At 36.0% G+C, this 12,706-nt stretch overlaps 1 protein-coding gene across 2 annotated transcripts in view; it reads right to left on the bottom strand.

The window, feature by feature from the left end:
* RFX2 (regulatory factor X2) overlaps positions 1-12,706 on the bottom strand; it is an 83,229-nt gene that overhangs the window by 55,082 nt on the left and 15,441 nt on the right. For both annotated transcript variants that reach the window (XM_044670740.1, XM_044670748.1), the window contains exon 4: positions 6,400-6,474. In XM_044670740.1, the coding sequence (XP_044526675.1) occupies positions 6,400-6,474 (75 nt within the window). The remainder of the gene's footprint in view (positions 1-6,399; positions 6,475-12,706) is intronic.

Here is a 12,706-nt window from a genome sequence, read left to right as displayed (position 1 = left end):
TACTACTACTACTACTACTACTACTACTACTACTACTACTACTACTACCACCAATAACAATTATTATTAAGGCATGTTATCAAGCAGGCTTTTGTGGACCAACCTGGGAAACTGACCATAATTTGTAATCTTATTTTAGGGGGGGGTTTCTATAGAATTTCGGGGTGGGGGGAACCACTACAGAATTAGATCAAAGCAAGTTTCTGAACACTTTCTAAAATTATAAATTGGAGACTGCCTAACAGAAAGAACATGAAAAATCTGGAATCATTAGAAAAAAAAAAAGTATCCTACATAAATAAATTTTACTTATTCAAATAAATGAATTATGTCATTATATTACCTCATTAAGCAATGAAAGTTTATTTTAGCCATTTTTGATGGAAATCTTTCTAAAATATATATTTCTCAGATTTCTTAAAAACTATATTGTACATAATTTAATCTGTCTTGATTTAAGATCATTGTGAGAAACATTAACATATTGGCCTATAATACAAATTATAGCATAATACTGTTCAGCCCTGCACTAAATAACCACAGACTGTAGTGCTTTTTGAATTCTTGGGTTTATTTTTTTTTTTTAATAGTTTTTCTGTCTCTTAATGAAGGACAAGTTTTGCCCTTGCTGGGATGACAAAGGTATAAATAACATGATAGTATTTTTGTAGTTCCTCATAGTCTTAGAAATTTAGGCTATAAAATAAGTATCATTTTGCATAACCGTCAGGTAAGAAGTGAGCTTACTGACACTGGAAACAGCATTACCATCAGGCAAGTGTACCTGTTGGTCCACTAAGCTTGAAATCTGGTCCTGATTTTTACTAGTTATAAAGTCTTGTTAACTCCTCTGTGCTCTTGGTTTCTTTCTCTTTAAAATGGGGATGACAATATTTGTTCCTTAACTCCATATGGGATGTTGTGGGGAAAGTATACTGCAATTAAAAAGCATGATATAAATTAATTATTGCAATTATCCTTATTAATGCCCTATACCCTTTGATCAATTTCAGCATCTTTTTTTTTTTAACCCTTACCTTCCATCTTAGAACTGTATATTGGTTCCAAGGCAGAAGATTGATAAGGGCTATTACGTGACTTGCCCAGGGGTCACACAGCTAGGAAGTGTCTGAGGCCACATTTAAATCCAGGACCTCTCATCTCTAGGTCTGGCTACCCAGCTGCCCCCAATTTCAGCATCTTGATAAGAGAGTTAACAGTAATGTAATGGGCATAGTGCTGGACTTGGCAGCAGATAAAACTGGGTTCCAATTGCATCTCAGTTTCCTCCTTGCACTGTACAATTTTTGACTAAGTCTCTTCTGTCTGAATCTCACCTTTCTCTCCTGAAAATGGGAAGACTATACTCAATGGTCTTTTGAGTAGCTTCCAGATATAAATTCTATGATCCCAAGATAGTCCCTGCAATCATTCTCAGACTGCATGCATGAACTGGGATTCCTTTGTTACCTTCATTTACTCTGGTTTATTTAGCTGACTGGCAAAATAAAGACCAATGCTAATCTAGGGAAGTTCTTCATTAATAGTTTCACTTTGGAAAAGGTCAGAAGCTATTGCATTAACTCTATTCTCCACTCAACTGTGTCCTTCCTCATGTTCCTAAGTCCCAAACTAAATTACATAGTATTTAACAATTTGCATACCTTACTGAGAAAACAGTGGTCATTCACTATGAGCTTCCTTTTCTTTAAATCTCAAATCCCTGAATATCATTCCCCATTAATACCTCTTTTTTCTCCAATTTCTAATGAAAAGATGGCTCTTTTCATTAAAGCCAACACCTCTTCTTGTATGCCCTTAATCCCTCCCCTATCTCATAATTTTTCTCTGATTTTCAATTGCTCCTTCTCTTTCCTGTTGCCTACAAACATGGCCTGGTCTCTTCTATTCTTTAAAAGACCCTTATTTGGCCTGACTTTTCCCTCAAGATTTTGTTCTATATCTCTCCTCCCTTCCTTGGTCAAACTCAAAGAAAAAATTGTCAATATTTGTTACCTCCATTTTTTCTCTTCTTACTTCTGAAATTCTTAAAATATGTCACCCAACCACAATACTCAATGGAACTGCTCTCTCCAAAGTTGCCAATCATCTTTTATCGCCAAATCCAATCTTTCTCTCAGTCTTCTTCCTTCTTGACATCCTTTCACAGCATTTGACACTCCTAGCCACCCTCTCCTCCAGGATAGTCACTCCTTTTTTGATTCCCCCCGCCTCCTACTCTGTCTACTCTTTCATTTCTGCCCCTTAACTAGATGTACATCCCAAGGCTCTACCTTCTAGATTCTTCTCCCTCTACACTGACTCTCTTGGAATCATCATCAGTTCCCATGAATTAATTAATTTCTATACAGATGACTCCCAGATACATCTAGTAATAGTCTCTTTTCCAAGTTCCAGTCCCAACACATCATCAACAACCTAATGAACATTTCCAACCAAGTGGAACCACAGGCATATCATATTCAAACACAGAACTCCCTAAATCTATCCTTCTTCCTAATTTCCCTTTCCATGTCAAGGGAAGCACTATCTTTCTAGTCACCCAGGGCTGCAAACCTGGAGTCACTCTCAAGTCCTTACTCTTCCTCACCACGACTAACCAGTAGCTAAATCTTATTGATCTTTTACCCTTACAACATCTTTCACATTTGTCCTCCTTCTCTCTACTCATGAGAATACTTCAGGTCCTCAAAAGTTCTCACGTGGACTGTTAACAATAGTTTTCCAATTAGTCTCCCTGTTTCAAGTCTCTCCTCTCTAAACAATCCTCTATTAAGCATATAAAGTCATTTTCCTAAACACAGTTTTCTCCTACTCAATAAACTCCAGTGATTCCCTATTATCTCCAAAATAAAATAAAAATTCTTTTGTTTGGCACTTAAAGTCCTGCACAACTTGACTCCAGCCTACCTTTCCAGTCTTATAATTCATAATATTCCCCTTCATATACTCCATAGTCTGGCCAAACTTGTTTTATTGCTCTTTTTCACACAGGGCAGGCTATTTCCCATCTCTGAGGATGGCCTGTCCATTATATAGGCTGCCCTCCATGCCTAGAATGCATTTCCTCTGCAGAAGTGACTCTGCCTCTTGAACTCCATTTCCTTAAAAACTCAAGTTCAAAAGCCACCTCCTAAAAGAGATATTTCTTGACCCTCTCTGCCAGCTGCTAATACCTCCCTCCAAAATTATCTTGTATTTATTTTGAACATATTTTTAAATCCTTATACATACATATGTTATTCTCCCAACTCTAGAATATAAACTCCTTGAGATCAGAAACTGTTTAATATTTGCCTTTGTATCTCCAGTGTCTGGCACTTAATAAATTCTCACTGATTAATTAAGCTAGTTTTAATCAATCTAGCAACCCATTTTCAACACCAATTTTATGTACTACAGAAGTACATACCTCAGTATAGTCCTATGTGTATATCTATGTGTTTGTTACTTTTTTTTTCATATTAGTCCTATCTTCCCCATTAAGTTGGCCCTATAAAAAAGTTATATTTTTCTTGGTTTTCTTTCTACATATAAACATATTGTACATAGTGTACAAACACATACATAGTTCCAAATTCTATTAGTTGCTGACTGACAGAAACATATATTTAGTAAACATTTATTAACTGATTCCTCTATGCCAGGTAACAGACAACAGGTGCTAAATGCTGGGAAGGCAAACAGAAAAGTGAGAGAAACCTTGCTCTCAAGAAACTAATATCCTAATGGAGAAGACAAGTATACATAAGTGTTTACAGAACTCCTACCAAATGAATACCTAGTAATTTAGAGATGGAGGGCCCTGGCAGGCAAAAGCAAGCTGGAGAGGTCAGGAAAGGCTTCATGGACAAGGTGATACCCCAGCTAAGTTTTGAATGGAATCTACTTGTTATCTTTATTATTCTGTTACTCTGAATAAAAATTTTTGAGGAGTTGAGAAGCTAATAGAGAGTATGTGTATGTCTTTCTGTCTTTCATCAACCCATCATGATGGTCTGGCCTTTACTTATGGAGGTTATTTCTTAATCAGTGACTGGCACAAAATAGACACTTTAGAAATGTTTCTGAACTATAATCAATTCTGGGGTGGGGACAAGAAGACGGACAGACTGTCATGAACCCAACCTACCTCACCTGCCTTGGCTGTATTCTTTGTGCTTAAAGAATTTATAGTTCATAGAAGTGGGAAACAGGAGTAAGTTGGCAAGGGAGCTGGGAGCCTGGTTGTGGCATTTAATTTCTCATATTTATAGAAGATCTTTATTCACAATACTAAGCCAAGATGCTAACATTAACAAGTCAACACCAATGACTAAAGAACTGTAGGCTCTAGAAATCCAGTCTAGGTAGCCAAGCAACTAAAAACATGGATATGAAGCAATATACTAGGTGCAAATGACTATACTGCATTTTATAGTTTACTGTTCCCCATATACATTTTTTTTTAAACTTTCAAAAAATCTAAGTTTGCTTAATAGTGATTTTTAAAAGCCTCTCTACTACTTTTATTTCTTTTTACTCCTAAGTCATGAAAATAAATAAACACAAAACTCCCAAACCAATCAATATATTGCATGGGTGAAGAAAAACTTACAATAGAGTATTGGCAAGAAAACAGATATAGCAAATTTAACCAGAGGAAGGCTAAACATAAGGAGGTAAAGTTGTAGTGAAATAAAGATTTATTCAAAAGAAAAGAGTTAGACAATTATAGCATTATTTGTATTCAGAGAGACAAGAAAATAATGTATTTTGTCATAGACACTTTAATTTTTAGTGGATATATTTAGCCTGTCTGCTTTTAGGATGCGACTACATACCTCCCCTAGATCTTTCAAAAACACCAAATTTTGATAATTATCAAAATGATACAATAATGTGCTACTGAAAGAATTTTAGGTATAGCCATTCATATCATTTCTTCTATCTCTTGTTTCACAAGATAATTTGATTTTTCTATCTGCATTTTCATAGTAGGACTTCAAGAGTAGCCCTAGTAAGGACAGCTAGGTGGCTCTGTGGATAGAAAGCCAGGCCTGGAGACAGGAGGTCCTGGCTTCAGACACTTCCTACCTCTGTGACCCTGGGCAAGTCACTTATTACCTAGCCCTTACCACTCTTCTGCCTCAGAATCAATATGTAGTGCTGATTCTAAGGCAGAAAATATGGAATTTTTAAAAGTTAAAAAATTAAATTAAATTTTAAAAAATTTAAAAAAAGATTAGGAATAGGAAGAAGATCCACCCCACCACAGTGTGATTTATAATGACCACATGGCTCCAGCTATTGTAAAACTAAGGTGATATGGCCAGAAAAAGTACAGCTAGGAAAATGGGAAATAAATCAAGGCCAGGAGCCTTTTGACCTATAATCACCTTTGATCTATAATAAACACAGCTTGATTTGGGGCTGGAATTTCTGAAGTCCAGACAGGCAATGACATTACATGAGGTTCCCACTTCTAAATTAGGGTCCAGCATTTCCATGAATGATAACACAGTTATGTTAAGGACCTTGTATCCAAATTTACATTCAGGTCACTCACCCCACAGACTTCCTAACTTGTCATGGATCACTTAATTTCAAATCTAATAAATTCTTTTTCATCCCTAGCAATGATATCAAACAGTGCATTACGTTCTGCCTAAGACCACAATGATGACACACTGTGTATTGTGTTCTGTCTAGGACAACAGGTTCAAGCTGAAGACTGGATCTAAAAGAACAATACTAATGATTATTTTTGCTCTAATATTTTAAAGGACACAAAAATTTTTGAATATTCCTCACTAAGGAGTTATTTTGCCACAGCAACAAACCAGAACACATTCTAACCTTAATTTTGCTAAAAGGAATTTTCCCACCATATAGAGATAATTTAGTTCAGGAGGCTTGGTAGAAGCAGAAGTAGTAATGGGAATGAAGCCTTCCTCAACTTAACCTTAAAAAGGAAGACTAATATAATAAATAGTAAGTCATCTATTTCAGTAATATCCAGTCCACATGTTCTTGCTAAGTGAGAGACAATTACAATTCACTTGGCAGTGTTTCTGATAGCACTTCTGAAAATAATATAAAAATGTTAAAAAATGAGGGAAAACTAACCGAGCTTTTTAACATATTTATCAAAAAATGTGCAATATTTACCTACAAGGCTTGAAAAATAATACTGGAGTGAAAAATAGTCTAATAGTTTTAATAAAAACTAGTTAAGATAAGATTTTGCCAAATAAAAAAAAATTTAAGTCATCTCAGAAAAATGGGCCTACAGCAGCTAAAGTTGCTGCTAGTCCAGTGTCATTCATTGCTTTTTAAAGTGTCTATGAATGCTACTTGCAAAGTAGGGACAGATTGTAAAGTTAGACATTAACTTACATGGCTGTTGAGTAAACTGCTTTTGTGTGATGTAATCCCTTCATTTTTTTGTAGGTTTTCAATCGCCATTTCAAGCTAAAGAAAATGTGTGCAGGAAAAAAAAATAAAATGGAAAAAAAAAGGAAATCAGAGAGTTAGCATCAGCCAAGATTTGTTTTTATTAATATCCAAATTATGATTAATGCTTCCTATCAAAAAAGACTTGTGACATAAGGCAGGTAAATAAGGCACAGTATTTATGAAATGAAGCTGTAGCAGAGAAATGTTATTTTATTACATGCAAAGGAACCAAAGAGCCTTTCAAACATAAAGCAGCCCAGTGAGGCCCAGTGCATCAGCCTTGCTGGGTTTGAATGTTGTGGGCCATGCACTGTGTTCATAAGTGCTCACTGTGTTCATAAGTGCTCACTCTCTTCAGCACAACTTTCCCTGCAGCAAAAAAAGCCTAATGGGGGCTCAGCTCACTGTCCATAAGCATTTACTGGTCCCCCACAACATTCAAGCATCATTCTAGGGGCCAGGCAGAGATACACAGGAAGTCAGACTGTCTTGCAGTACTCTTGTGAGCTCACAGGGGACTCTATTCCAGGTTGATGAAAGGATGCCTATAATATGACATAGCTGGACACAAACATTATTGAACAAAGAACAAAAATGTTGAGGAGCACAGGACAAAGGGAGAAATAGTCTTGATGGGTGCTGATAGGCTTTCAAGCTAGGACCTAGTGAAGGTAACTAAGAGACAAAAGGAGCGATATGACAAGTTAGCAGAACAAGATAAGCTATGGGAAAGCTACAATGCTGATACTGTACTGTGGACAGCACTGGAACATTTTCTTTACCCTAGCTAAATGGTTTAGTATTTAAGAGGAAACCCCAAGAGACTTATAAATACATTCCCCCACAATATTCACATATAGTCTGCAGGATTAATTGGGGATAAAAAGTCAATAGTACAGTGTATTCTACTAGGTATTAAAGGAGATGTAAAGTTTAGTGATTCCTTAAGATTAACATAGCTTATAGTCCAGTAGAGAACACAAGGCAGATAAATGGAATCATGAATAGAGTACCTGTTGTGAGGTCAGGAAGACCCGAGTTCAAATCCTGAATTGGACATGTGCTAACTGTGGGACCTTGGACAAAGTCATGTTAGCCTCTGTTTGCCCCTTTTCCTCATCTATAAAATGGGAATAATAATAGTACCTACCTCTCAGGATTGTAAGAATAAAATCAGATAATTTTCATAAAGCATGTTGCAAATCAAAGTACTATAGATAAATACTATTACTCCTCTTATATGATGAAAAATTCAAAAGGAAATGTAGTCAACAAGGAATTAGCAAAGGCTTAGTAGAGGAGGTAGCATTCAAATAGAGTTTTTGGGTTTTTTTTTTTCTTTTTTAACTTACCTTCTGTCTTAGAATCAGTACTAAGTATCAGTTTCAAGGCAGAAGAGCTGTAAGGGCTAGGCAATTTGGGTTAAATGACTTGCCCCAGGTCATATAGGTAGGAAGTGTCTGTGCCTTGATTTGAATCCAGGACCTCCTGTCTCTATGCCTGGTTTTCATCCACTGAGCCACTGAGTTGCCCCTTAAGTAGAGTTTTAAAGGACGGTTAGAAATTCAATGGGCCAAGTGGGGAAGAAAAACATTCCAGGCATAGCAATAGACATTCCTCTCATATCTTGAATATGCAGAATGATTTACTTTTGGTCTCCCCATTAGAATACTCCTGAGTTTTGGGGGGGTTTTTTTGTGTGTTCCAGTGTGAATTTAGCACAGTGCCTGGCACAAAATGAACCCTTAACAAATGCTTTCTGATTGATTAACTGAGAAGCTTATACTCTGATAGAATATAAGCTCTTTGAGGGCAAAAATTACTTCCCTTTTGTCTCTGCATCTCCAATTCTTATAACAATGCATTTGGTACATTAGTATATGTAACAAAAATAAAGTAGTATAAGTACTTTTGGTACTTAGTAAAAACTTATGGTACAATGGAATGTACTCTGGGCTTGGAGTCAAGAAAACCTGGTCTCTAATTTAGTCTCATAAAACCTGTATGACCCTGGAGGGCAAGTTCTTTGACCTCTGTGGCCTCAGTTTCCTCAATTGTAAAATGGAAATCATAACAGCACCTATCTCTTAGGGTTAGTATGATGATCAAATTACATCATATCTGTAAAGTGCATAGCATAGTGTCTGGCACATAGTCAGAAGTTTAATAAATGCCCCCTTGATAACTTATTGATAGGCAAGAAGCCTCCTTCAGATGAGATGAGATCTGACTAACATTATCACTAAGTTCTGATTTTTCTGATTTGGATGTCCAGGAAGAACACAAAGTAGTAATAGTAATTTTTCCCTAATTAGTCTTCTACTTTGATTCCTAAAAATTAGAAATGGATGCTGACTCCACATCCTAAATTTAGGCAAAAGAAGGGTAAGAAAAAAGATGTGGCCAAGAAAAAAGATGTGGCCAAGAGCAGACTCCTAAAGATAAATAAAAACGAATACACAAAGCAAAAACTCTAACAGGCTTTGGTAGTTCTGATTTGTAAATTCTAGTCAATGTAAGCATTGATTTTGTTCTTACAACTCCATGTTAAACATTGGTAATCCCAAACTCCTCTCAAGCACCATTTTCCCAGAAGTCAGAATTTGCCCCTGTAGCTTTGGGCAGCCCAATAAGGGACTCAGGGAACAAGCTTCCTCAGTTTAGAGAGAGCCTAAACTTGACTCAGCCAAGTGCTTCACTGACCTCTGGATAGAGCAGATTCATGTGTGCATGTCCTCTGGCATGCATCACAGATGCCTTGGATAGAGTGCTGTGGACAATAAAGCAGGAAGCCAAGCCAATTTATGAAATGATTAAGAACAAGGATTGTTCTTAAGTCTACACAATTAAATAATAGCTGATGTTTTGTGTTTTAAGGTTCACCAAATATTTTACATCTGTGTAATATCTCATTTGATCTTCAAAACAAAACACTGGGTGTGTTTAATGTTATTATGGCCATACATTTATTAAACATCTACCACTGTATGCAGAATACTATACTAGATATTAGGGAAGATAAAAAGTTTTTGACCCTATCCCAACAAAATTTACACTGATAATGGGAGAAACAAATACACGTAAAATATTATAATGGCTCAAAAACATATTTTACCAATGTTGGTGGTAAAATAAAGTGAGAGTTCTAAAGGTATTACCAATGAAGTGGGAGTGTGTAATCAAATGAAGTTTTGGATTATGTTTATAGTTTAATAAGGGGATATGACCCATAGATCTTTAAGTGAGTGGGAAATGGGGGAAGGGAAAGTGTAATGCTTCCCTCCAGAGTCCTAGCTTTATGCCTTGAGGGACCAGATTTTGGATTTAACCAAGTAGATGGAAGAGGGGAAGAAAACAACCTCTTTCTACAATATTTCAGGCTATGAGACTCCATGAGGATAAAGAGCTTAAGGACAAGATCAGAAGTTTGCAGTTCCTACTTCCTCTGGCTATTGCTCAAGAATGCCAGTAAAAATGTAAAAAGGCAACCCTGAGACCAAAATGAGCATAAGCTTGTGTTACAGGCAATTTCCAAAATCCCCATATGGAAATTAAGTATTTTCTAAGGCCCAGGACCACAAAGAGAATAGCTACTCCACTAGACTAAATGGTACTACAGGATTCAATTCAGACATATCCAAAGGCAAATCTAAAATAAAACAATCTAAAATAAAACAATTTAAGAAGTGAGCCTACCATTCCAGAGTCCACAGGAGGGAGCTAAAGCTCCACTACACACCTACCATTTACTACACAGATATTGAAGACCATAATAGTTTGATTAGAGCGAACTAGGGTCTGAAGGGTCCATTGTTGACCTATAGATGGGAATCTGACCATTCTCATTTCACAATACTTGGTATTCAATACCAAATATCTTGTATTAAGGATATAATGAAGAACGATTAAAAACTCTTCTGAAAAACAAGAACTAGCTTGAGTTTGTGGTCTTAAATGGTACTTATAATGGATTGTAATGTAATTAAATACAAAACACTTGGAACTGAACAGCTTATTTTTGTCATTTTATGCCACTTTTGACTCTGGTCAACTGGTTGCTGCAAATAGCCACATGGCAAAAGTCTTACACTAACAAATTCAGGGAAATAAACAACTTTAAAAAAAATTAATAGCTTTAAATTTGGCCACCTGATCAATATAGACTCATTTAGTTCTAACAGGAGAAAGGATTTCTATTGTGGGTATATGCAGTCCTTGGCAAAATTTTTCAATCTGCAATTACCATAATGAAAATATAATCTTTATTTTTGGCTTAATAGAACCATTCATACCTTTTGTTAGTTGTTTTTGACATTTTATACACCAAACTATGTACTGAATTATCAAGAAATAATTCTTAAATGTTAAGAATGGTACACAGAAGTCACATAATAACCATGTGAACTTGGGCAGATCTCCTCACATTTCTGAATCTCCTTTTTCCTTATCTGAAAAATAGGGGTCAAGGAGAGTTCTTTGATGTGGGGGCTGAAAGCCTGGTTAGAAGAAATGGCAAATTCAGAGGAGGGAGGAAGAGTATTCTAAAAGATACAATAATAATTTGGATAAAAGAAAGAACCTGGATATTAGTATGCAGCCAAAGGCAATATTATAAACAAGAAACTTTTAAATAAAAATTATTATAAACAGAAAAGGCTAAGGGAATATGTGGTATTCAACTAAAATGAATGCTATTTGACTTATCAAAACTTTTATAAAATGCTTGTCTAGACTCTAAAGGCAGTGTATTCAGACCTGGTCAATTTGGTAAGCAGACATTTTAGAGGAACATTTAGAGAAACAACATTAGAGAGCTCAAGAGGTCTAAATAAGCCTTATGAGATCAATTAAAACAAAAGATCATTTTAGAAGGCAAAGCAGCAGAAGCAGTACAAGATCCCCTCCACAAAACTCTTCCAAAGAGTCCTAGAAAATACCCTAGATCAAATCTTGATGGAGAAGTCCAGAAAATTGTCACAATGAGTCATTCATCCAGCTCAAGTTGGCATAAAAAATAAGAGAGGTCTGTAGGTAGGGACACCCTGAGCATTTAATGGGAAAGGAGGAATTTTAGAAGTAAGCAGAAACAATGTGATTCAGTCGTCAGGAACACAGCAAAATCTCAGTTCTAACATCTATCCTAGCCTGCAAAATCAGGGCAAGAATCCCAGACCAAAATGGAATTTACAGTTCTGGCACTCTGAACCACAGAACTTTCGGACTGGCTAATAGAGACTAAGAAGAATGGAAAAAGATGGAAAGAGAAATACAAAAAGAAGATTAGAGAAAGCTATCCTACATAATCAAGGTGTGCAAGTAGACATCTATTCATGCAAGAAAGAGGGGTGGGAAATAGCCAACATTTCAACTTCCCTCTCATCTGAACTGGTCCATTTTGCAAATAAGGAACCTGAGGTTCAGGAAGGTTACGTTGCTAGTATCGCCTATAGTTATTTAGCTAGTGAAGTGAGCAGAATCAGATACCATAATAGCAATATTGTAACAATGATCAATTGTGAAAGACTTAGCTACTTTGATCAGTACAATGATTCAAGCCAATTCCTAAGGACTCATAATGAAAAATGCTAACATCCTCCAGAAAGAGAACTGATGAACTCTGAGAGCAGATTGAAGGATATTTTTCTCTGATCTGTAAAATAGGGATGGTCATAATGCTTGTGGTACCTACATTTATCTGAAAGAGCATATGAGATTATGTGTGAAAAGTCCATTGTAAACTTTAAAATGCTCTTTATGATCTATTAAGTAGAGGCATAATAAATAATTATTGATTTAAATAAAATAAGTACTTTATTATGCATTTGCTGATTAAACCAGAAATTAGCTTTCATGGTTTTGGATTTTATGGGGAGAGTGAGGGAGTAATCTGCTGAAGATCCTAGTCCTAACCTTTGACTTCAATGCAATAACACTCTCCTGACCCTCTGTACTACCCTCAATTAGGCCCTACAAACATCACATAAAAACAGAAGGTTCACTGAATTTTGTTTCTTGTGTTTTATGCATACTACAATGGTATTAATTTTATATTGGCTTATCTTTTCTTAAATCATAATATCACAGTGATCAATGATATTCAACTTTTGGCTCCCTGTGATCTTTAGGTCCTCTGGTCACCTTTTTCTTGTTGTTGTTCAGTCATGTCCATCTCTTCATGTCCCCATTTGGGGTTTTCTTGGCAAAGATACTAAAGTTGGTTTGCAATCCTTCTCTAGTTAACTGTATA

This window comes from Gracilinanus agilis, chromosome 1, assembly GCF_016433145.1.
Source record: "Gracilinanus agilis isolate LMUSP501 chromosome 1, AgileGrace, whole genome shotgun sequence".
Lineage (NCBI taxonomy): Eukaryota > Metazoa > Chordata > Mammalia > Didelphimorphia > Didelphidae > Gracilinanus > Gracilinanus agilis.
This window is presented reverse-complemented; position numbering and strand designations above follow the sequence as displayed.